This window comes from Rhinopithecus bieti, unplaced genomic scaffold, assembly GCF_001698545.2.
Source record: "Rhinopithecus bieti isolate Rb0 unplaced genomic scaffold, ASM169854v2 scaffold_19482, whole genome shotgun sequence".
NCBI lineage: Eukaryota > Metazoa > Chordata > Mammalia > Primates > Cercopithecidae > Rhinopithecus > Rhinopithecus bieti.
In genome coordinates, this window is record NW_016809768.1 from 4,251,322 (window position 1) to 4,278,042 (window position 26,721).

Sequence of the window (26,721 nt, forward strand, 5' to 3'; positions counted from 1 at the left end):
AAAAAAAAAAAAAAAAAAAAAAAAAAAAAAAAAAATCAGAACAAGCCAGACAGAGAATGCAAATAAATAAATAATCCTTCAAATCGAAGGCACAGACATACATCCACAAGAAACAATAGCAAACAGGGAATCATGACCTTCCAATATGGACAAAGCAAAAAACCGTGACTGACCCTAATGAGATGGTCATTTGTGAACTCTCTGACCAAGAATTCAAAATAGAAGTTTTAAGAAAATTCAGTGATCTCCCATATCATACAAAAAAAAACTCAGTTCAGAAATTTATCAGGGAAATGTAACAAGGAGATTGAAATAATTTTTAAAACTCAAACAGAAGTCTTAAAACTGAGAAATAAATGTACTAAATTGAAAACATCATTAAAGGCTGTCAATAGTAGAATGAATCAAGTAGAGGTAAGAATCAGTGAGCTCCAAGACAGGCTATTTGAAAATACACAGAGGAAAAACAATTTAAAAAATATAAAAGAATGAAGATTACTTACAAGATATAGAAAAGTACCTCAAATGATCAAATTCAAGAATGACTGGTGTTCCAGAGGGAGTTGAACAGGAGGTAGAAAGCTTATTCAAAGCAATAATAATGGAAAACTGTCCAAAACCTGAGAAAGAGATTAATATTCAAGTGTAGGAATGTCAGAGAACAACAAAAAGATTCAGCCCGAATAAGATTTCTCCAAGGCATGTTATAATCAAACTCTTAAAGAGTTTGACAGGACAAGAAGAGGATTCTAAAAGCAGCAAGAGAAAAGAAACAGATAACATAAAAAGGAACTCCAATTCATCTGACAACAGACTTCTCAATGGAAACCATACAGGCCAAGAGGGAGTAAGATGACATTTTCAAAATATTAAAGTAAAACACACTGCTGTCCAAAAATACTGCATCCAGCAAAGCTATCCTTAAAATATGAAGGAGAAACAAAGTATTTCCAAGATGAACAAAATTTGAGAGAATTTACCACCACCAGAAATGCCAGGAGTTTTTCAGTCTGAAGGAAGAAAACACTAATGTGAAAAAAGATAATGTTTGAAGGCGCAAAATCACTGGTAAAATTAAGTACATGGGCAAACTCAGAATACTGTAACACCATAATCGTGGGTAATCCACTTGAAACTCTAGAAATGCATTGAAAGCTATTGAAAACAATATGATTGTTCCAATAGAAACAATAATTGAACATAATAATACCGGTATCAACTTGTGAAGAGACGAAGAGAGGCAATATAAAAAGATGTAAATTGAGTTGATATGAAGTCAAATGTGGAAGCGATGGAGTTATTAAATGCAGGCTTTTACATTTTTTCTTGTTCCTATTTTTGCTTTGTGATCTAAGATAAATTGTCATCTCTTTAAAATAACTTGTTATATGTATAAGATATTTTTAGCAACCCTTGTGCTAACCACAATGCAAAATCCTATAATATACTCACTAAAAGTAAAATCAATTATCTAAAACATACTACCAGAAAAACAATTCCTGAACCACAAAGAAAAACAGTATGAAAGAACGGAAGAAAGGAATTACAAAACAACCAGAAAGCAAACAACATAATGGCAGTAACAAGTCTTTACTTATCAATAATAACACTGAATGTAAATGAATTCAGCTCTCCAAGTATAAGATAAAGAGTGGCTGAACAGATAAAGAAACAAAGACCCAGCTATACACTGCCAGCAGGAAACCCACTTCACCTATAAAGACACACAGACTGGAAATGAAGGTTGCAGTGACCTGAGATTGCACCACTTCACTCCAGCCTGGGCAACAGCATGAGACTCTGTCACCAAAATAAATAAATAAAAGAAATACAAAGAATTATTAGAGTTATTAGAGTTATGAACAACTACATGCCAACAAAAGATGGAAAAAGATATTCCATACAACTGGAAACCAAAAAAGAGCAGAAGTAACAATACTTACATCAGATAAAATAGACTACAAATCAAAGACTATAAAAAAGAGACAAAGAAGATCACTATATAATGATAAAGGGGTCAATTCAGCCAGAGGATATAATAACTATAAATATCTATGCACCCAACACAGGAGCTTCAAAGTACATAAATGAAGCATTAATACATATAAAGGGAGAGATATACTGCAATACAATAATGGTAGGGGACTTAAACACCACATTCTCAGTAATGGACTGATTTTTCAGACAGAAAATCAATGAAGAAACATCACAGTTAAAATACATACTAGATCAAACAGGTTTAAATGACATTTACAGAACACTTCATCCAATGGCTGCAGAATGCACATTCTTCTCATCAGCACATGGAATATTCTCCAGAATATAACATATCTTGGGCCACAAAACAAGTCTCAACAAATTCATAAAAGTATAAATCATATTACTTTTTCTGACCACAATGGAATAAAACTAGAAATCAACCACAAAAACTTTGGAAAATACACAATCACATAGAAATTATGCAATATATTGCTGGATGACCATTGGGTCAATAAAGAAATTAAGAAGGAAATTTAAAATTTTCTTGAAACGAATGGAAACAGAAATCTAACATACAAAAATCTATTGGATACAGCAAAAGCAGTACTAACAGGGAAGTTTATGGTAATAAACGCCAATATCAAAAAAGTAGAAAGAATTCAAATAAGCAACCTAATGATACACATTAAGGAACTAAAAAAGCAAGAATATACCAAACCCAAAATTTGAATAAGGACAAGAGATCAGTGCAGAAATAAACAAAATCAAGACTAATAAAACAATACAGAGGAACAAAAGAAAAGTTGAGTTTTTGAAAAAATAAACAAAATTGATAAACATTTAGCTAGAGTAAAAAAAAAAAAGAATGAAGACCCAAATAAGTAAAATCAGAAATGAAAGAAGACATAACTGAGACTGGCAGAAATACAAATAACTGGCTGGGCACACTGGCTCATGTCCGTAATCTCAGCACTCACATCTGCAATCCTGGAAATTTGGGAGGCTGAAGTGGGCAGATTACTTGAGGTCAGGAGTTTGGGACCAGCCTGGTTAACATGGCAAAATCCCATCTCTACCAAAAATACAAAAATTAGCTGGGCATGGTAGTACGTGCCTGTAATCCCAGCTGCTTGGGAGGCTGAGGCAGGAGAATTGCTTGAACCTGGAAGGCAGAGGTTGCAGTGAGCTGAGACTGCGCCACTTCACTCCAGCCTGGGCAACAGCATGAGACTCTGTCACCAAAATAAATAAATAAAAGAAATACAAAGAATTATTAGAGTTATTAGAGTTATGAACAACTACATGCCAACAAATTTGAAAACCTTATAGGAAACAAATTCCTGGACACATACAGCTACCAAGATTGAACAATGAGGAAATAGAAAACTCCAATGAACCAATATTGAATAATGAGATTGAGACAGGAATAGTTTCTCATCAAAGAAAAGCTCAAGACTGGATGGATTCACTGCTGAATTCTACCAAACATTAAATTAAAGAAAATACCAATTCTACTCAAACCATTCAAAAAAAATATTGATAAGGAGGGAATACTTCCAAACTCATACTACAAGGCCAGCATTACCCTGATACAAAAACCAGACAAGAATACAACAAGAAAAGAAAACTACAGGCCAATATCTGTGATGAACATAGACGTAGAAATCCTCAACAAAATATTAGCAAACTGAATTCAACAACACAATGAAAAGATCATTCACCATGATCAAGTGGGATTCATCCCAAGGATGTAAGGATGGTCCAATACACGCAATTCAATAAATGTGATACATCACATTAACAGAGTCAAGAACAACAATCATATGATCATTTCAATATATGCTGGAAAAGTATTTGATAAATTCAACAACCCTTTATGATTTTTTTTTAAAAACTCAACAAGCTGGGTATAGAAAAAGCATACCTCACAATAATATATCGGAAAGATAGTTGCATTTTCATGTTTATTGCAATACTATTCACAATAGCCAAGATATGGAATCAACCTAAGTGCCCATCAGTGGATGAAGGGATAAATAAAATGTGGCATATACAGACAATGGAATATTATTCAACCATAAAAAAGAATGAAACCCTGTCATTCACAGTAACATGAATGAAACTGGAGGACATTATATCAAGTGAAATAAGTCAGGCACAAATAGATAAATACCCCATGTTCTCACTCATATATGGGAGCTACAAAAATGGTGAGCTCATAGAAGTCAAGAGTAGAATTTTGGTATTAGGATACGGGAAAGGTAGGATCAGGGCAGGATAGGGAGAAGTTGATTAAAAGATACAAAATTACAGCTGGAGAGAAAGAATAAGTTCTCGTGTTCTATAGCACTGTAGGTTATGAATATAATTAACAATGATTGATTGTATATTTTCAAAAAACTAGAAGAAACTGTTTTGAATGCTTGCAGCACAAAGAAATGATAAATGTTTGCAGTGATGGATATACTAATTACCCTGATTCGGTCATTACACATTGTATACATGTTCTGAAATATCACTTTGTATTCTATAAATATGTACAATTATTATGTGTCAACTAAAAATAAAAGGGGGAAAATGCAAATGCAAATCCAAATCCAACAAAAATAATAAAGCTTTTTATAAATAAGCTCCTCTGCTCATACCACCCCTTAGCTACCCACTCCAAGATAAAAGGGTAGTCTAAAATTCAACAGTTCTCAAAGTATGCTCTCCAGATCAGCCTCAGCATCACCTGGGAACTTGTTAGAAGTTCAGGCTCCACCCCAGACTTACTGAATCAGAAACTCTGGGGGTGGGGCCCAGCAAGGTTTGGATCAGCTCTGGTCAAAACCCTGTCTAGTCCAAAACCTTGTCTGGTACAAGGTGATGCAAACCTTGTCTGTACAAATCCACCATGGCCTCTGGTTGCACTTTGTATCACTCCCTCCAACATCCTCTACCCCAGCCCCCTAACCCAGCTAAGCATCTCCCCACTAGGCAAACATCCCTGCACCCTGTGTCTGGTGTATCTTTACTCTCCCATGCCCACTGGCTCAACATCTTTGCAACTCAGCTCATGTGCTCTAGAACAATGGCTCCCAAATCCACTGTGTCAGAATACAAGGGAACTTTTAAAACTTATGAACATCCCAGGTCCCAATTGGTCCTCAAGGAGTAAGTACCTCACAGTCTTGCCCATCTCTGTATCACAGTACCATGCACCACATCTCTAAGAGTCACTAACTATGTGTTGGGTGGTGGATGGATGCACACACAGCTAAAGGTGGCTGAGCCCAGTGGGTCAGGTGGCCCTACCTCTGACACCTGCAGGCAGCGGATGAGAGTGTTTATCACCACAGAAGGCTCAGTGGTAGCCTTCTCCGTGATTATCACCGAGGCCAGGGTCTTCCGCATGTCAAGGCCTGCCCCTGTTGTGTCTGTCTTTGCCGATTCACTGTCAATGATGTCCAGGAGGTTCATGACTTGTTGAAAGGTACCTATGAAAACAAAGGCCACCCAGGTGCAGTGTGGAAATGACCATGACAGGAGGTGCCTTTGTGTCCCTGGCCTTGCCTCCACCTGCACAGCTCCAGCTTCATGTGTGGAGTGATGTCCACTGTGCAGATGGAGAAAGGGAGACCTAGGCCTAGGGAGACCTAAAGAGTTAGTGTCTGAGATGGGGCAGGAAAGCAGAGATGTGTATGACATTCTTACCACTGTCATCTGATTCAAAAGTCCCCAGGTCGTCTCTTTCCTCTGACACCTCCTCACTCACGTCTACTGCTGCTTCTGTAACGGCTTCCGTCATTTCTTCCTCAAGCTCTTTTGAGATCAACAGAATTTGTAAAGTACAGGATGTGACAACACACCCTAGGATGACCCCAATGACCCATAACCTTCAATAAAGCCATCCCCTTGAGGGTGTGTGGGTGTAACCTGTGACTGCCTTCTAACCAATAGAATATGGCAAAGGTGATGGGTGACCCTCTCTCGAGTGGATTACATCATATGGCAAAGGTGGTGGGATGTCATTCCCATGATCACATTATGCCGCATGACAGTCCCTCTTAGCAGATTAAAAAGAAACATTCTACTGGCCTTCAAAAGTAAACAGCCATGATGCAAACTGCCTGTGGTGAGGGCCATGTAGCAAGGAACTGAGGGACTCAGTCCTACAACCATAAGAAACTGAATTCTCCAATAAGCACATGAGCTTGGAAGAGGAAGCTGAACTCCGGAAAGGACTGCAGGCTCTGAGACCCTAAACAAAAGACCAAGGAAAGCCATGCCCAGACTCCTGGCCCATGGAACCGTAAGATAATCAGTGGATGTTCTTTTAAGCCTCTGAGTTTATGATAATTTGTTACACAGCAATAGATAATATCCTTGGTTTAATAGAGCCTTCTCTCCCTCTCTTCTAGACACTGGTAATTAACGGCTAATGAGAAATCCATATCAGCATCTCTCGTAACTCCTTTAAGGAGTTTTCTCAATATCCACAGCTTCTTAAAAATTGAGAAACACCAACACAGATGTCCAGATGGTGGAATCAAGACTCTCAGATCATTTCTCCTCCTGTCCCAAGTTCCTTGATCCTCAAAGATCCATTCCACGGCCCTTTACTATCCCATATTCCCTTTTCCTTTAAAGGATTTTAAAGAGCTACTCTGGGACCTAAATACTGACCTTTCCTTAGGGTCCTCTTCTGGATTAAACAGAAACTAACCACAAGAAAAAGCTTCGCTCTTTGCCCAATACACATCAATGGAAATGCAAATGGCAGAATTGGTTGTCAAAGTGAGACGGTTGGGCTCTTCAGTCATGTTTCTTACAGGAATGGGCCTCCTGGCAGGGTGGGAGGGTTTCACTAGAACTATCACCGTTAGATCCCAGACCCTTGGAACTTTGAGATCCAACTGCCTCCCTGAGTCTCTATCAACCCAGGGCTTTGAAGAGTGCACAGGACTCTGGGGTGAAAACTCCACATCACGTTGCCAATCAACATATCTGTTACGCACATGTGTGTGCTGAAGTACAGGGGCCTGTTTGGGAAAGGGAGATGGTAGAAGTGGGGATGGCTTACAACCAAGTCCCAGGGGAACACAGTCATGAGAGCCCTGGTTGGGGAGGTGTGGTCAGGACAGTTGGAGAAGAGAGGAGGGCCAGACTGAGAGGCCCTGGGGAAAGTACTCCTCCTTCCCAGGGACTGGATGACTGCAAGATAAAGTGGATTCCCACTATCACAATACTTACAAGATAGAGAACATCAAAGACAAGTAAGATAGGAGGCACCCTGATTTCCTAAACCAAAAGTGGAGCCCAAAGGATTTCCCTGTCATTTGTAGCTAGGAGAGATGATCCAGATCATAGGTAGAACAATGAAATATTGTCCTTTGGGAAACCTTTCTAGGCACTGCAAGGCAACAGGAACAAAACTCAGAGACATCTAGGGCCAAGGCTGCTTATGTGGAATTCCCACTCCAAGTTTGCCCATCCAGCCAAATGGGATTTCCTCAGGCTGTGCTCAGACACCTCTAATACAAGGGAGCTCATTACTCTCAGGACCAGTCTCTTTCTATTTCATGGAATTCAGATGGTTAGAAAATGAGCTTTCTTATCACACCCAACGTTTTTTCCCTATAAAATTTCTGCATTGTTCCTAGTTCTGCACTTGGAGATACATTGATCAACATGAAATAGACACGAGCAGCTATCCCATGCCCCTTCTTTCACAGGAGTGCCCCTATGCACTACCTCCTTCCACTCCCCACTGAGCCTTCTTTTCCCTTTGAAAGATCACTCAGGTGAGGTGGTTGCCAAGTCCATTCCACGGGCCCAGACTGCATGCCTACTGTGTGCAGCTAAGCATGACTTTCCACACTGCAGTGGATATAGGGTCGGTGGAACACATCTCTGTCCTCTGAAGGTCTTTGGACTCAACACATGAAAAGTGAAACATTTAGAGCCAGAAGTGAATGTGTCAGCAATTGCTGTGTAACAAACCACCTCAAAACTTAATGACTGAAAACAACCGATTATTGTCATTGACAAGTGTATGAGTCACCTGCACGAGTCTACGGATCTGTACTTTGTCCAGCCAAGCACAACTAGAGTCTCACTCATGCATCTCAGACAGCTGGAGGGTTGGCCAGTGGCTCACTATTGACTGAAGTGACTAGGATGATGGGGACATCATGCAGCAGGACTCGCCCAGGCTGTTCTCACAGCAGCTGGGCAGGGTTCTGAGACAGTGAGAGGGAATATGAAGGTTTCTTGAGGCCTAGACTTGAAACCAGTGCTCATCACCTGCCATGTTCTGTCAGCCAGGGCAGGTCACAGGCCAGCCAGGATCCACAGGCTGGAGAAATAGATTCCTCCTTTTCATGAGAAGAATTGCAAAGTCACATTGTGAAGGATATAGCAATCAGGAGGAGTGGAGAAAGGGGTCATTTTTAAATTACACACAGAGTGAGTGTGTAAGCCATGGCCAAAAGTAAGAGGCCCCTGAGCATGTTATCTAGAGAGGACATGAAGACAGCAAGACCAGGGAGGAAGAAGTGGGCTCTTCTTGGTTTTCCAAATTGAAAATACTTTTTTTCATGGGGAAACCCCCTCTCTACTAAAAAATACAAAAATTAGCTGGGCGTGGTGGGGTGGCGTGTACCTGTAATCCCAGTTACTCAGGAAGGTGAGGCAGGAAGAATCACTTGAACCCAGGAGGCAGAGATTGCAGTGAGCCAAGATCACACCACTGCACTCCAGCCTGGGCAACAGAGTGAGACTCCATCTCAAAAAAAAAAAGTAAATATATTTTTTTCTGATTATGACAATATTGAACTCAACAATCCACTTACAAAATCAGCTTCTCTTAGATGCTGTCACTCTATGGCACTTTGCACCTCTACTTCTGTGGGAACTACCCAGGAAATAAGAAAACACTTTATTTGTAGCATCCTGTGAGCTTAAGTACACAAAAGGGCCAAGACATAATGTGGGAAAATGGAAATACTGTGCAGAAGCTGACTGCGTTAGTTCATTTTCATACTGCTTTGAAAAAATACCCAAGACTGGGTAATTTATAAAGAAAAAGAGGTTTCATGGACTCACAGTTCCACATGGCTGGGGAGGCCTCACAATCATGGCAGAAGGTGAAGGAGGAGCAACGGCACATCTTACAAGGTGGCAGACAAGAGAAAGTATGAGCAAGAGGGGGAAAAGCCCCTATAAAACCATCAGATCCTGTGAGAACTCACTATCACACAAACAGCATGGAGATAACTGCCCCCATAATTCAAATTACTTCCCACCGGGTCCCTCTAAGGACACATGGGGGTAATGGGAATTACAACTCAAGATGAGATTTGAGTGGGACATGGCCAAACCATATCAATGACCCAGAGGCAGCCTCTACAAGGTGTATTCTGCCCAGCTCACAAGGTTCCCTCTCTCCTGGCCCAAGCAGCCACAGTAATGGGACCGTGGGAGCCATGCTTTTCTCTCCGTAATCCCTCTCAGCATTGATGGTTGGACAGGGAGTGCACACCTGATCCAGCTGGACCAATCAGATTCTGACTTTCAGGAAGGAGGCACTCTAGGCCAGAGAGAATCCAGTCTGTCTCTTGTGGGATCTTGGGAGCTAGGGCAGAGGGATATGGGGACTGAGGGGCCGAAAAGACCCTGAGGAGAGGGAAGAGGAAGCTGGTGCTCTGACCCAACAGGGACAGGAGCGAGAAGGGGAGGGTCCACCCAGCACAGGCCTGGGTCAGAAGCCTGCCTCCTTCCAAAAATACTCTTTATGCTTAAGGTATCTTGAATTGGGTTCTCACACTTGTAAGCAAGAGTGCCTCAGCGCTACAGACACGAAGGTGCAAATGAGCATGAGCTGGCTGGAGCTCACAGCAGCTTGGGGTCCCTTGAGAGAGGTCGGGGCGTCAAGGAGCCAGGGGCAGTGAGGCCGGGAGATGGGCCCCGGGTGGACTAGGAAGGGCTTTTTAGGAGGGTGAACGTAGTTGAGGGGTCACTGCACAGCCTAAAGGATGTAGAGAGGGAAATAGTGGGCAGAATGTGTTCCAGCCACTGCCTCGGGAAGGAGATGGAGCTGGGGTCAGGGAACCAGCTGAAATATTCACTCTCTGCACCACCCCAGCTCCAATTTGAAGCTTACAAATTTAAAACTTTGCTTGTAATACAAAACAAAAAAGTAAAACAAGGCAAAAAAAAAAAAAGTAGAGAAAATACAGTACATTCTGGTGAATGCAATAAGCACTCTTACCAAATCCTCAGGGTACTACACTTCAGTAGCAAAGTGGGCAAAGGGTATCCTCCAAAAACTAAACACAGATGGCTCATCAGCTTGAAAAGAAATGCAACCTCTAATAATAAAAATAATAAAAGCACATTGTAAAGAAGATCCTGCTTTTCTCCTATCAAACTGACAGGCTTTCTTTTTCAGGATAGTACTTTGTGCTAATGAGGGTGTGGGAACCTGTCTCCCTCACACACTGATAGTAACAGTTTGGGGATGCAGTGTGGGGATTTCTCAAGCTATCTGCCCAGGGTAGCAATGCAGGTGGTGCCCCACACAGATCCCCTATGGCACCTCTTCAGTCACAAGGGTGTGTGTTTTTCTCGTCAGCTCCCTCTGACTTTCAGAGCCCCCTTTGTGGCCAAATGGAAGTGCAGAGAAATTACTACTACCTGGGAGTATGTCTTGATCACTGAAGAGGCAAGTATTCAAACACCCAACAGCCGTCCTCCTCATTGGGATAAGTCTAGGGTGTCTTTTCTCCACTGGCTCCCAGAGTCACCCAGCAGGATTAAGCTCCAATTGCCCAGAAGACAGCCAGTTGTTGATGGCCATCACCCCTTCTCACTCTACCACTCCTCTATCAGTGTTTCCTTTACTTCCTAAGTAAACTCCTGGCCCTTGAATCCTTATCTCGGGGGAACCCAGACTGAGACAACTAGCAATTTGTTGTAAAGCACTTTCCAACAGAAATAATCATGAATGTGTGGAAAGACTTAGCTACTAGGATGCCCAGTGAGGTTTGTTTTGTTTGTTTGTTTGTTTGTTTGGAGACAGTCTCGCTCTGTCATCCAGGCTGGAGTGCAGTGGTGTGATTTGCAACCTCTGCCCCTCCAACAACCCCCGCCCCCCACCCCAGTTCAAGCAATTGTCCTTGAACTCAGCCTCCCGAGTAGCTGGGATTACAGGTGCTGGCGATGACACCTGGCTAATTTTTTGTATTTTTAGTAGAGATGGGGTTTCACCATATTGGCCAGGCTGGTCTCAAACTCCCAATCTTAGGTGATCCACCCACCTCAGCCTCCCAAAATGTTGGTATTATTGGCATGAGCCACTGTACCCAACCTTTTTTTTTTTTTAAACAAAATAATAAAAGTGAATCCAACCAGAAGTTGTGGTTAAATAAATCCTGGTATATCCATGAAATAGAATACTGCTTGGCCACCGAAAATGAATTAATTATACAAAAACACCTTGGATGAATCTTCATGACAGAGTAGAAGAGTGTTAGCAAATACTAGGTATACTTGATATTTCTGCAGTATTTATAAGTATGTGTATCTGCCACAATTGTAACTGGGGTTATTTCTGGGCAATGTGATTACTGGCTATTTTTCTTTTCTCATGCATTTATATGTATGCACGCAATGAGGGCATGTGTGTGTGAACCTCTATATTTTCCAAACCTTCTGTCATAATCATGCATTACCTTTGTAATTAGAAAACACAACTTAATAATAAATAAATGCAACACCAATGAAGAGAAAACACTTAAATATAATTTATATAAATTTATTTAGTTGCAGGAAACATAAGAAAAAAATACGCTTGCCCAGCACTTCATCACTATATTTTGCGTTTTTATCAAATTCAGCTCCATTTGACATAAGCAATGATTATCTTCTCAAATACACCACCCATCAATTTTACAGCATCATTCTTTATCCCCAAAGCAATAGATCGTATGCTGTTCTCAGTGCACTCCAAGCCATTCACTCATTTCACCTATGCTCTAAAGGTACAAAGTTTCCCCTCTTTAAACACACAAGGGGGCACCTACGAAGCACGGACAGAGATGAGAACCAACCATTATTGGTTAAGGATCAACTGCAACCATCCTCAGAAGCCAATAGGTAAGATTAAAACTGTCATTTGCAATAGGGGCAGCAGTGGGACCACCTTTGAATCCTGCACTCCCAAACAGGTCATGTTTCTGAGTAAGAAAAGTCATGTAGAATGCCAGCCTGTCTGCACATCCTCTGAAAGATGGCACGTGTCATCCTGATTGAAGACACTGGAGGGGGCACGATACATATTCAAATATCTTTACTGACTAGTGATTCTATTATTTTTATTTAAGATGGTTTTTTAAAGCACTCTGGGGCTGATTAATTTATGCAAAGTATTTCCTTAAGAATAAAATGTATTTAACACTGATTCTGTTTTCAGGTTTGGAACTGACTAGGGAATGGTTCAAAATTTTACCTTATTTTCCACCAACTTCTCAATGGGTCTTGGATTTGTGGGCTTTCTTAACTCGCCCTTTTTTCCCGAAGCATTTCCGGTAGCCATAGGCACAACATTTAAAGGCAATGAAGGCCACTGTCAGCACGATGGCCAGGAGGAAACCGATCACGTCCAAGGAATGGTACTGGTACCAGGTGAGGTCATGGGCTGCGGGGCGCAGGTGTGGTGCGCCCTTGTGCCTCATCACAAACTCCACCCAGAACACGGCCAGGTCTAGCGGCTCCACCGGGCGGTCCTTGTGAAGGCTGGAGAGGTGCATGATGTTCTCCTTGTAGCTAAACACAAAGACAGTTCCGTTATGCCTGGAACACCTGTGGTAGGAACAATCCTCTCTTTATGCTTGTTGCTGCCTAGGAAGACTACCAGATTTTCCAAACTTGGGAAAGGAAACCTGTTTCTATTATTGTTGTTGTTGTTGTTGTTGTTGTTGTTGTTTTTAGATACAGAGCTTTGCCCTGTTGCCCAGGCTGGAGTGCAGTGGCACAATCATGGCTCACTGCAGGCTCCAACTCCTGGGCTCAAGCCATCCTCCTGGTTCAGCCTCCAGAGTAGCTGGAATTACAGTCATGCACCACTATGTCTGGCGAAGTTTGAAATTTTTTTGTAGAAACAGGGTCTTACTGTGCTGCCCAGTCTGTGTTACTATTATAACCCTGAAAGGTTATAATTAAGAACCTTATTCTTTTTTTTTTTTTTCTTTTTTTTGAGACGGAGTCTCGCTCTGTCGCCCAGGCTGGAGTGCAGTGGCCGGATCTCAGCTCACTGCAAGCTCCGCCTCCCGGGTTCATGCCATTCTCCTGCCTCAGCCTCCCAAGTAGCTGGGACTACAGGCAGCCGCCACCTCGCCCGGCTAGTTTTTTTGTATTTTTTAGTAGAGACGGGGTTTCACCGTGTTTGCCAGGATGGTCTCGATCTCCTGACCTTGTGATCCGCCCGTCTCGGCCTCCCAAAGTGCTGGGATTACAGGCTTGAGCCACCACGCCCGGCCCCTTATTCTTAATAAATGTTCTTGATCTCTTGAAAAAAAGGAAGAGAAGGAGGGAAGGAAGCAAGGAAGGGAGGAAGGGAGGAAGAGAGGGAGAGAGGGAAGGCGGGGAGGAAGAGAGGGAGAGAGGGAAGGAGGGAGGGAGAGAGGGAGGAAGGGAAAAAAAGAAGGCCCAAAATTATATTTTAGAAATATTTTAACCTTGCTTCCTACTTTTCTTCTTTTCTTTTAAGTGACATTTTTGTGAGAAATTTCGTTATACTTTCATACAGTAAAAAAAAGAAAGGAAAAGGTCATGTCAGAAATTATGAATAGTCTCCTATTTGAAGTTGTAAACAACCACCTCTTGCCAAGGTAAAAGTCATTTGTAAGTGCCAAATCCAAGGTGATGATATATTTGTAATTCAGTCATTGAAACATTAAACTATCTGGGTGCTAGATTTAGCATGAGGCTGTGTCTGTGCAGCCACTTAGTGCAAAATGGATTTCTGTTTATTCTGGACAGTGTTAATAGCCCAAACAGAACATCTCAATCCAAAACAGGTTAGGTGCTTCAACCCTTGGTGCTAGAGGAATGAAGAGGAGGCTGAAGAGGAGAGGGAAAAGGAGGAGGAAGTAGAAAAGAAAAGGGAAAAGAAAGAAAAAAAAAAGACACTCCTATTCGGACTAATTATGATCACTGTTGACTAATATAGTTTGGGTATTTGTCCACATTCAGATCTCATGTTGAATTGTAATCCCCAATGCTGGAGATGGGGCCTGGTGGGAGGTGTTTGGATCATGGGGTCGGATCCCTTGTGGCTTAGTGCTGTCTTCCTGATAGTGAGTTCTCACGAGTTCTTATGGGAGTTGGTCATTAAAAAGCATGTGGCACCTTCCCCTCAACTCCCTCTCACTCCTGCTCTTGCCATGTGACATGCAAGCTCCCGCATTGCCTTCTGCCATGAGCAAAATCTCCCTGAGGCTCCCCCAGCAGCCAGATGATGTCAGCACTATGCTTCCTGTATAGCCTGCAGAACCACAAGCCAAAGAAACCTCTTTATAAATTATCCAGTCTTGGGTATTTCTTTACAGCAATGCAAGAACACCGTCTTTAAACATATCTGTAATGTTATTTGGAAACATTGTTATAATGTAATATTAGTATTTGACCATAAATCATGTTCAATACCATCTTCCTTTTACATAAACCTTAAGATGGATTTTCTTGGAACCTTCTTTTTTTTTTTTTTTTTAATAAGACGGAGTCTAACTCTGTCACCCAGGCTGGAGGGGAGTGGTGCAATCTGTGCTCACTGCAACCTCCACCTCTCAGATTCAAGTGATTTTCCTGCCTCAGCCTCCCAGATAGCTGGGATTACAGGCACACACCACCATGCCTGGCTAATTTTTTTATTTTTTATTTTTGGTAGAGATAAGGTTTCTTTATGTTGGCCAGTCTGGTTTCGAACTCCTGACCTCAAGTGATCCGCCTGCCTCGGCCTCCCAAAGTGTTGGGATTACAGGCATGAGCCACCGCGCCTGGCCAGAACTTTCATTCATTCATTCAATAGTAATTGAGCACCTATTATGACCTGGTTGTCTGCATAAAGTGATGTTTAAAGATTTTCCACTTCTCTTTATTTTGTATAGGTACTGTCCCCAGCTCAGAGTGTTGGAATCATGGAGATTCACCATCAGACAAGGATGGCTTGAAAGTGAATAGATGAAAGTTAGTTAATAACTTGAGCTCACTGATTTGTGTGTTTTAAAAAAATAATGTATTAGGGAATTTTCACCAAGTCATTGCTAGGTTACAAGCAGGTATCTATACCGCTGAGCAAATAATCAGAATTATATCCGTAATGTGAACCTCAAGAAGGAGCTTCATCCGCGCAGGGAAAGAAGTCAGGTTTTAATGGTATTGATGTGTGAGCAGGACATCCTGACACGGAGGTGGCCAGAAGAAGCCACTGGAAGGAAGGAATGGGACCACACCACCCAACATTCTGGGCACGTGATGCTCAAGTCATGTGGACTTTTCTTTTTTTGAAAAGGTCTTGCTCTGTTGCCCAGGTTGCTGGAGTGTGGTGGCATCATCATGGCTCACAGCAGCCTCCAACTTCTGGGCTCAAGCAATCCTCCCACCTTAGCCTCCTGAGTGGCTGGGACTACAGGTGTGTGCCACGGTGCCCAGCCAACTTTTATCTTTTATTCAGTGGCACCAAACACACATTAGCACCTCAAAGGTGGGAAGTCAGTCATCAGTCTTCCCCTGTTGTCCCTTGCTCAAGCTGGTGTGTCCCCCTGTGTTCTATCTCCTCTCATCTGAACATGCTCCAGCTCTTCATATCTGTCTTCCTGACTGCTGCTTCTTTCTGAAGGAGGTAACCATGGGAGAAAGCAGTGGACACTCTCATAAACACACGCACACACACACACTCATATGAATGCACACGCACCCACACATGAGCACAGCCACAATGCATAAATGCACATGCACATATGCATACAGTATCTACTGCTGGATGAAATCTACCACTGGCCACCACTTCTTCCCATAAGGTTCTGATAAGCCTATTACCAGTGAGATTAACAGTAATATACTAACTTTAATCCAGAAATCATTTGCCCTTTGAATCGTTTTCAGGGCCACATTTGAACAAATTTTCCTTTGTTTTTACTCTAAGCCTTTGTCTGTGATATCTTATGGCTCCTTCATTCATAAACTCCATGGACAAAATTTCTCAGAGGTTCCAGTGCTGCAAAAAGCTGTACTTGTAAGCATTTGAGTTGTTTTTCTCTTATAGATACTATGCTTCTTATAATGGAGCATTTCTTTCTGTGCAGAAAACTTATGGATCAGATGTCTATTATGGCAACTTTTTTATATAATTGGAGTTTTAAATCTACTGGGGGAAATAAAACTCTAAATAAATTCTATGATAAATTATATAGGAACTAAAGAATCCTTTTATAAAGTGAATAATAACCTCTAAATTATCTTATTTATAAATTCAAGTCAGATGCCCATGGCTCCATGCCTTGTAATGCCTCAGCCCACTCTGTGGGAGGGGGCCCGAGGCAGGGGTGGATCACCTGAAGTGCAGCGAGCTTCTAGACCCCAGCCTGCGCCCAACACTGGGAAACCCCGCACATCTCTAGCTAAAACAAGCACAAAAATTAGCTGGGTGTCGGTGGTGGGGCCGGCCACCTGTACATGCGCCAGCTAGGCTCAGGAGGCGAGGGCCAGGCGACGAATATGGCTTGAAGCATCGGGCAGGTGGAGGTTGCAGTGGAGTCCAAGATCACACCCCACCTGCACTCCAAGCGCGCTACGGCAACAGAGCCGAGACCTCCGTCCTCCAAAAAAAAAAAAAAAAAAAATCCAGATTTTTATGTATTTGTTTTTATATTTGAAACAATGCTATTAAATGCTACATAAATATTTCCATACTTGAAACAATTTTATCATGAATGCCATGGCCAAAGTACAGTATTCTTCTGTATCTTCTCTCTTACCTTTTATCATTGATGACTGTTTTTAGGGCATTTTCTAAATCTTCAGAAGTCATTTCAAGAACATTCAGGGTCACTCCAGCTCCCTTAGTCTCCATACGCTTTGCATTGTCCATCTGATCACCAAACAAGGGCATCATCACCATGGGAACGCCATTGCATATGCCTTCATAAATACCATGGGAACCAGCATGGGTGATAAAGGCACGGGTCATTGGGTGACCTGAGGTGCAAAGTAAGGAGGATGTCAGCAGTTACGTCTCTTAAGTTTCACAGTCAGACACATCTAGGTTCTGAAAACACTCCAAAGACTCAGTGTTACTCACATGCCCTTGCAGAAATTTGCAGAAGAAAATGTGAGTTGAGATACCCCAGTAGATAAAAAGCAATGTAGGATATGTTGGCCATAATATTTTTAAGCTCAACAATCCTTTAGAATAGCTGTGCTTAAGCCATTTTCTTAATTTGACCCTGGTTTGACCTACACATCCAATCCTCCCAACATACCAAGAAGATCGTTTTGGGGTAGCCACTTAACAAGTATCGTATTGTTCGCAAGATTCGATGGTGGGGTTCCAGTGTACCGCCACAGGACCTTCGAGGGGCAAAAAGAACAGAATGCAAAGAAAGAACATAATATGATTAGAAAACAAATCTGCTATACTAACTAGAAAAGGGGGGTCCTCTGAAGGAACATAACCTTTAACAGAGTGGGAGGCTCAGCACCTATGAAGGCTTCTGAGGACTGGCAACTTTCAGCATCTTGTTTTGGAGGTTTAGTTACAAGGGAGTATGTACTACGTGAATTTGTGACAATTTATCAAGCTGTGCACTTAGGATTTTTTTCACTTTCCTGCACTTCAAGGGAAAGTTTGCTTAATAAAACAAGTGGATGCAGAACTATAAGAGCAAAAATATAAGACATAAATTCAATGTCCTAACCAACAGCTTTTTGGAGAAATACTCCTATTTAATATGAAGAAACAATATCCCATTTATTTTATTTTTAAATAAATTCTCCCTAATATACTTTTGAGTCTCTTAGAGAAAATGAGACTTCCGAGTGTGGTGGATGGTAGTTTAACAGAGTATTTGAGAGTCAAATTGAAAACAGTGACAACCACAACAACAACGAAAAACCCTTTGGATTGATAGTTGGGAAGTGGCAGGGAAAAGCCAAATTTAAAGTTCCAACTTAGAGAATTAATCTGGAAGCTGGAAGTCTGGGGTTAGAGCTCCTGTGAAAATAGATATGAGGCCATAGTATAGAATCTTCTTACCGTCTGAGGGATTTTGCCCAAAGCATCAGCAATTGCCATAGCTTTCTTCTCTGGAATTTCTGCGACCATTGATCCCAAAGAGAAAACCACAATTCCATGTTCTCCAGAAGCATTAATGTAGGCTTCAAATTCCTAGAGCCAGAAGAAAAATTTTCAGTTAATTTTTTCTCATATTCTTGGACAACTACATACGGTAAGTTATGAATTAGATATCTTCCTCTTAAGAATATGATTAAAGGCATGTGTGTTTGAGATAGAGTAAAAAGTTATTAATATGTAAGTTTTATAGCATTTTCCTCTCCTTTACTTCCTTCTAAAGGAGGAAGGGTTCTTGCTTACAGAATTATCCTTGAGATGCAAAATTCAGTTAATGTGCTAATTTTCCCAAAGAAAAGCACAGGTACATGCACACACATGCACACACCTATACATACACACCGTGACAATTCCACTTCGAGGGCACAGAGCAAGGCATCAGTGATACAGAAGGGAAAAGCTGGGAAGGGCATGATCCCTTTAAATGATATGGAAGTAGGGAAGGGAAATTCTGGGTAAAAGAGGGTGTGGTCCCTGGCGAGGGCTCCACCCCCAGACCTGTGCCCACAGACCTAGGTGAGGACAGGTATTTTTGTTTTCCTGCCTAAATGTTGCATTTCCCAAAACCACCCTGGCCTGCCACGCCCCCATCATGTGCCTATAAAAACCCCAAGACCCTAGCAGGCAGACACACACGCGGCTGGACATCGGGAGAGGAGCACATCAGCGGAGGGACACAAGGACGGCTGGACGTCGAGAAGAAACCAACAGGCACTGGCAGGCCACCGACCAGCAGAACAATGTGGAGTTTGGCTGGGGCAGTCGGAGGAGAGCCCAGGCCACCGAGCGGTCCGACTCCAGGGGAAAACCTTCCCATTCCATCCCCTTCTGGCTTCCTCCATCTGCTGAAAACTACCTCCACTCAAAAAATCCTTGCACTCATTCTCCAAGCTCAGGTGTGATTCGATTCTTCTGGTACACCAAGGCAAGCCCCCAGGACACAGAAAGCCCTCTGTCCTTGTGACAAGGTAGAGGGTGTAATTGAGCTGGTTAACACAAGCCGCCTACAGAGGGCAAAACTAAAAGAACACTGTAACACATGCCCACTGGGGCTTCAGGAGCTGTAAACATCCACCTCTAGACACTGCCTGTGAGGTCAGAGCCCCACAACCTGCCCGTCTGTATGCTCCCCTAGAAGTTTGAGCAGCGGGGCACTGAGAAAGTGAACCCCTGCTACTGTCACACGCCCTGTCAGGGGGACAAGGAAAGTCTTCCTGTTTCATCAGCATGGCAATTATTTTCCCACTGTAGATTTCAGTGGTCCAATGAATCCCCCAAAAGTCTCTCAAATGGCTTTATGGGTTTATTTATTATTACTATTATTATTTACTTTAAGTTCTGGGATACATATGCCATGGTGGTTTGCTGCACCTATGCTGTCCTCTAAGTTCCTCCCCTCACCCCCCAGCCCCCAAGAGGCTCTGGCATGTGTTGCTCGCCTCCCTGTGTCCATGCATTCTCATTGTTCAACTCCCACTTATGAGTGAGAACATGCAGTGTTTGATTTTCTGTTCCTGTGTTAGTTTGCTGAGGATGATGGCTTGCAGCTTTGTCCTTGCAAAGAACATGATCTTGTTCCTTTTCATGGTTGCATAGTATTCTACGGTGTATACGTACCACATTTTCTTTATCCAATCTATCATTGATGGGCATCTGGATTGGTTCCACGACTTTGTTATTATGAATAGTGCTGCGATAATCAAATATGTGCAAATGTCTTCATAGTAGAATGATTTATATTTCTTTGGGTATATACCCAGTAATGGGATTGCTGAGTCTATGGTTTTATGTTTCTAAAGAATACTGAGGGCACTAGTAAAATTGTGTGATGTGGCAGGGCTTGCCCAGAATTCAGGGGTTCCCTGGGACATGTGACTTTCAGTGCTAAAACCTGAACAGTCCTGAGAAAGCCAGGACACTGGTCACCCTAGATGTGAGTCACAGGAGACCTCTGACAGGGCTCAGCAAACGTGATTTGCACAGCAGGACTCCTGCCAAGCCTGATTTGGAACATGACCAGGAAAGGCCCAGACACTGACCATCCTTCCCCCAAGGTAAGCCCCCTCTCCCCGCCACTCTCACCAGCCCCAGGCCCTCATGAGTCCTCTGGCTCTTAAGGGCCTTGTCTTGGCCTTTTCCCTGGGGGTCATCTAAAAGGTCAGGGAGGACAGAGTCATCCTCCCCACCACCATGCTGCATTTTTGGTTTGTAGCAAGAACACCCTGAGGATGGTTTTTCTGAACTCCTTCCTCCGTAGGGTCTGCCCCACATTTCTCCCTTCTCTCTCCCTCTTTCTTGGGGAGAGACAGCTCATTTCCAAGTGCTCGTCAAGCTCTTTCTTCTGAGCGATGGTAAATGGCTTACTCAAATTTCCTAAGATCTTTGCTCTTTACAAAACCCACTCTTACACTGAAGCTCATCTGGAAAGGGCCGAGTCTAAGTTCTCCTCCAGGCACACCCTCCCATGCCCACTCAGCAATCAGCAGGATGTGATTCATACATAATTGAACCCACATAAAAGTCCATAAACGTCTGAAGTTAAATAGCAGGAGATCACGAAAGTTTAAATGGCACAAAAGTTCATCTAGAGATTTACGCAAGGCAAACTGCAGAGAAGTTGTCATCATGGCCAACTCCTACCTCAGCCAGCTATTATGAGGCTCAATAAAGGTGAAGTCCATCCCCTACTTGGCAAAGCTTCCCTTAAACTTTGCCCTGACTTCACAGTTACTGGAATGACCAAAGAGTGAAGCACCATACTAACTGAAAATAACACTCTAATCCCCCACCATTGATTCCCTTCAAAAAAAAGGTGAGATCCCCCTGAATGAGAGAACTTCCCTGATCTGATGAGACTTCCCCAGCCAAAATCAGACATTTAACATAACTCCTAAACTTTACCAGAATTTTATATATTTAGTTTAGGCTTTTAATTGGATTTTCCCTTCCCAAATGCATTTCGTTTTTCCAGAATTCTTCTTTAGCACTTAGACACCATATGGGGTACCTGTGACTTCACCATCACGCATTCCCAGTAACCCACGTGTATCTCAACCTTCCCTGCTCCCAAACTTTCCTGTCCTGGCCATCTCAAAGCCTCTGTCCTCACTAATCTTCCATTCAGTTATTTTTCTCAGATCCAACATTGTGATTGTCTGTGAACCACTGCCATCTCACCCTGGCAGGGGAGCAACATCTTGGAATTCTTGAGTTTCATTCCTTTTCTCCCAATGTTGTTCCACTATCTCTTTTCCTTCAGACACACCAAAGACACGCCAATGCCAGGTTGTGCTTTCTCTATGGACTTCTTTGTGCAATAAAAGTTTTATCTTTATTCTTAAAGTTCAGGAGTTTTATCAAGAGTATTGAGAATAAGACCATCAACACAAGAGGAATGGTAGTGCAGAGTGGCATTTTTAGTTAACAAAGGAAGAAAGAGAAAATAAAATAGTAATTGACCAACCAGTAAAATCTGGAAAAGGGAGAATGGCAAAGTCAACTAAACATAAAGTAAACTGAGAGAGTTACAATCAAATCTATTAATTGTTAGATTCAAATGGGCAAAATGCAGTTATTAAAGCAATTGCCTGACTGGATTAAAAATCCCAGTTCCATGTTGCTTAAAAAGGAAGAAAGCTTGAAGACAAAGGAGTACTAAAGATGTACTAGGGAAATGTAAATAAAAATAATCCAGAAGTGGTAATATTAATATCCAAAAAGTGGAATTTCAGATTAAAACATTCAACAAGACAAAGAAGGTTACTAAAAGGTACAATTTACAAGATATTTTCACACCTAAGCCTTACTGCACCAAACAAGGCAACAAACAATATGTAATTAACACAATTCACCACTTAGACATTTATGGTTATATCAGTAAATGCCAGAAAGGCAGCTGATAAAGTTTGGTGCCTCTCCTACAAACATCCTCACGTAAAGAAGGAAATTATCTAAATCAATAAAGACGATTTGCCAGAAAACAATGGCTAACATAATGCAAAATAATGAAATGATAATCAATTTCCACTAAAATAGCAGCAAGACAGGAATCTTTCCTATTGCCAGAATTATTCAACTGTTTTTACAGATTCTAATAAATTCAATAACCCTGATATTTGGCATGGAATTTAGAAGAGAAGAAACCAAAATTTCTTCATCAGCAAATGACTGCCTGTGTTTTTTATTATGAAAATCAATATTTTGATGAGACAGCTGAGTAGTAAGTAGATAATTAGCTAGAGACAGAAATGGAAAAAAAAAAAAAACCACATTCACACACACACAAAAAAACCCTGTAAAATACTTAAGAAAAGATGAATGAGAAAGAAACAGAACAAATGTTTTTTAAATGACAAAGTATCTTATCTTTTTAAAAGAAGTGTTTGAAGTCACAACAACAAAACTCCGGGAATACAAGTTGTAACGATCCTCTGGGGAACTAGACTAGGTCCATAGCAGAATACACTGTGGTACACAAGTACCACGAAATACTATTTCATAGTTTAAAAAGTAATAGCATTTAAAACTGGAGTAATACCCATGACATATTGGTAAGCGGGCAGTGGGGATACACTGTTACTCTATTTTGTAGAAAAGGCAACCAAAAAATGATATGTGTTTGTGGATGGATAGATAGATAGATGATTGACTGATAGATAGATAGATAGATAGATAGATAGATAGATAGATAGATAGATAGAGAGATAGATAGATAGATAGATATGTAGTAGCTGGAGTGCGAAGAACTAAAAAGAGCTATTGTGGATTACTCTCTACCCAGTGACTAGACCTCAGTTGGCACCTTTCTTCTCACTCATTTACTACTTAACACATATTCGATGGGTGCCTATTCTGTGCCTTAGGCGCTGATATTTATGGAGCACCAAATACATGCAGACCCATTGGCAGGTGTTGAGGATGCGGCATACAGTGGATGTGATTAATGCAAAGTCACACATGTCCCCACGGGGCTCATGACATGAAGCGGACAATCAACAATTATTTAAGAGAAATGACTGCCATATTTGATGTGCTATGAAGGAAAATGCACAGGAAATTTAAAAAAATAAAATACAATACAAATCATGTTGGAGGTATAGTGGAAATAAGGTCCAGTGCTCTCCAAGGGTGATATCAGTCCCCTTAATGGGAGCCAGACTCAGCACCTGGGAAGTGCCTGGGCTGCCAGTAGATCCTCAGTCAATCTTTGAAGGATAAATGAATGAATGCTCACTGAAATGTCACCTCCTCAGAGAGTCCTTCCCTAACCCTCCATCTGAAGGAGCCTCTCCTGTTCTTCTCTATATTCTGCTGAGATTTAGATGAGGATGTGAATGCTACTTTTTGCATACTTCAAATGCTGTATGGGGAAAAATAAACCTAACAGCTTGAGAATGAAACCCACAACCTTTCTGTATCATGTCAGAACCTGTCTGGTGATTGACTCATTAGAAGAGAAGGGACTGCAGGATCTAGCTTCTTATCAGAATATTTAGAAACTGGAGCTTTAACGAGGATCACAAAGGCAACTTTCAATGCCAGGATCTATCATCAAAGAATGATTTTATCAGTCCTGAACGTTGGCTGCCTGACTGAATCCAGGGCAAGGTGCAGGCTTCAACTGAGTTTTCTGCAAGGTGTCCCAAACCCAGCATTCTGTGCTTATGGCATTTAACAGCTTGTTGTTTCTAATTGATTACTATCCACTGGAGCACACAGGGTAAAATGTCCAAGGAATGCTTTCTCGAAATCTCGGATACCAAGAAATAATCCAGAAGATGATGCCAAAGACAGACTCAGGCCTAGGAATCAAAAATTAACAAAAGAGGGCATTTTAAACTATCTCAGAATGCTTGCTGAGCATATATCTGGGGCTAGTTAATCGATCCAAAGTAATACATCTGAAAGAATATATGCAAGTAAAAGTCCCACTCCAATACACACCTGGGATAGTGGGCTTTGGTGAAGGCAGTTGATTCCACCAATGAAAGCCATATTGGGCATGATGGGCCTAGGGTAATCCTTCACGAAGTCACTTCTAAGCAGCCAGACAGATGCAGAGCTCAATAGATTCTGGACAGTCACCTCTCTCTGCAGGAATTCCGAGGCAAGGGTTGCATAAGGGGAATAAACCACATCGCACAGAAAGTTCTGTGGAAAGGCAATGAGCATGTTCTTCACCCGCTGCAGGAAGGTCATGTGATCTGAATTAGCGGACAGAGACCTCGGCACGTAGGAGAATGGGTTGGGGCACTGGGTAGCCTCAAATTCCAGGCTGCATGGCAATGCATTCAAGAAGAATACAGTGGGCAGAGACAGGTACTGGGCCACGATGGGGCCACAAGGAAGGAAAGGGTCTGTCAGCATGACATCAAAGCTGCTTTCCGCCAGGGAGGACATGAGCTCCTTGTTGTGCAGTAAGTGGGAACAGCCAGACAAAAGCATAGCAGAGTCCTTTTTTATTTTCTTGTATGTTTTGATCACACGCCGCAGGAAAGAATCATTCTCAAAAACAGTATGCCCAAGACTAACAAAAGACTCTTTCACATCCTCCCTTTGGAATGGCACAGGGTACGTCTTCAAGGTGTAAAATGCTCCCTCTCTGATGTACAATGAGGCATCAGGTGCTAGGACAACTATTTCATGTCCCCTCTGCTGCAGCTGCTGGATGGCCCCAAGCATGCTCAGCCAGTGGCTGCCATCCACTGGGATCAACAGCATCTTCCCAGCATGGCACACCACCGGGCCCAGCACACACAGCAGTAGGCCCAGGACAAATGGGTGTCTGCCCTGGGACTCCACAGCCATGGCACCTTTGCTCCTGCCAGAGCTTCACCCTCTCCTACTCATATATATGGTAAAAAGCAATCAATACAAGTTAATGTTTGATTGTGTCACATGACTATGAAAAGTCATCAGTCCACAAAGGTAGCAGGGAGTTCATTTTCAGAGATAAAGAAGGTGGAGCTTTATTAGGTTTCTTAATAGGCAACAACAGTTGAACTGGCTGGAATTTCACACTCAAATCACATTCTTGAGTGAACACAGCAAAGTACCTCCAGCACCTCTGGATCCATTAAATTAGTATTCCATGGACCAAGAAGTGTTACCAGAGAGGAATAAGGACGACTATGTAGTGACAAGTTAGGCTTCTTTTCCAGAAATTAAACAGAAAGCTTTTTAGAAAGCCTTTTAGAAAGAAAAGAACACAACTGTCCCCCCACTTTCGCCATGGAAACCTAGGAGTGCTCTTTCCACAGCTCCCCCTGTACTGCCTGCTCACCTGTATCATGTGTTTCATTCCTTCATCCAACAAATATTTATTGAGTCCAGCACAGTGTGGGGTCTTGAGGCTGCAGCGGAGCCCACCACATGAGTCTCCTGCCTCCTCAGAACTCACGTGCCATCAGGTGAGCCAGACTCACAATTTAAACAGATGAGCAGGGACTTAGAAATCATGAACCAGGCTAAGAAGGAAATGAACAGGTGGGTGGGTGGGCGGCGGTGGAGGGTCATGCTGGGGTAGAAAACGACCAGAAAGGGAAATCCGCTAGAGTGCATATGCACAAAAGTCTTCCCCAAGGACAGGTCTGTATTAGTGTGAACCTGAAAGAGCCAGTCCTATAAGATAGATCTTGAGTGGCTAAGTTGGCCTGGATTTAAAATAGAGCCAACTGGTCCTTTGCTTACTACAGGTCACACAGTTACTCTGAGTATCCTGAAAACCTGTACCTTTTTATAGTTGAGATTTTCAGCACTCACCTGAATCAATCAATTAGAGCTCACCCACCTCAGCCACTCAGGGCTCAGCTTCATCAACCAATCAGAATGCAGCTGCATTGACTAATAAGAACTAAGCAAGTTTCTATCCTTCATTTGCATAAATGGACCTGATTGGGAACCTCAGAAGGAACTTTTTGCCATGAAACCTGCCTTTCTTGTGTTCTGTGGAACTCGCCTTCATCGTATACCAGAGGCTGTAACTCCCTGGTTTGCAAACTGTTCACTGGAACAAAGTCTCTTTCTTCCAAATTCCTTTTCAGAGAACTTTTGTTCACAACAGGAAACCAAATAGATAAGCAAATTCAATTAAGTTAAATTGTACTCATTCTACTGGCCCAAGATCCAGGGGGAAATAAGGCATTTGGGGAAATTCTGATGACTGAGTGGAAGGCAAAAGGGAAAGATGAGCAAAAACAATAACTCAGATTTGTATTTTATTGACCATGGACGCTGGGGCAAGTATTGTGCAGCCAGAACTGGAAGTATTACGCTCTTTTCTTTGGGGATATACTGCTGTACCATACAATCCCAACATAATTGCACAGATCCCAACATTTTAACCATAC

General features: G+C 42.2%; 2 protein-coding genes across 11 annotated transcripts in view; both read right to left on the reverse strand.

The window, feature by feature from the left end:
* The window catches only part of MROH2A (maestro heat like repeat family member 2A), a 64,407-nt gene extending 57,621 nt beyond the window's left edge, over window positions 1-6,786 (reverse strand). For all 4 annotated transcript variants that reach the window (XR_001888830.1, XM_017890393.1, XM_017890391.1 and 1 more), the window contains exons 1-3: window positions 6,649-6,786; window positions 5,677-5,784; window positions 5,278-5,459 (exon numbers count right to left, since the gene is read on the reverse strand). Coding sequence is in view for 3 of the 4 variants with exons in the window: in XM_017890393.1 (XP_017745882.1) it covers window positions 5,278-5,459; window positions 5,677-5,784; window positions 6,649-6,724 (366 nt within the window). In the remaining variant the exon portion in view is untranslated. The remainder of the gene's footprint in view (window positions 1-5,277; window positions 5,460-5,676; window positions 5,785-6,648) is intronic.
* A 4,972-nt stretch (window positions 6,787-11,758) lies between these two features.
* Window positions 11,759-26,721, reverse strand: part of LOC108540985 (UDP-glucuronosyltransferase 1-6) — a 107,244-nt gene continuing 92,281 nt past the window's right edge. For 4 of the 7 annotated variants that reach the window (XM_017890370.1, XM_017890369.1, XM_017890366.1 and 1 more), the window contains exons 2-5: window positions 18,278-18,409; window positions 17,505-17,592; window positions 17,001-17,220; window positions 11,764-12,789 (exon numbers count right to left, since the gene is read on the reverse strand). In XM_017890370.1, coding sequence (XP_017745859.1) covers window positions 12,492-12,789; window positions 17,001-17,220; window positions 17,505-17,592; window positions 18,278-18,409 — 738 coding nt within the window. In that variant the 3' untranslated portion in view covers window positions 11,764-12,491. Of the gene's footprint in view, window positions 12,790-15,529; window positions 15,857-17,000; window positions 17,221-17,504; window positions 17,593-18,277; window positions 18,410-24,316; window positions 25,214-26,721 lie in introns of those variants that run through there. The other 3 variants (XM_017890368.1, XM_017890371.1, XM_017890373.1) reach the window with 3 other exon arrangements.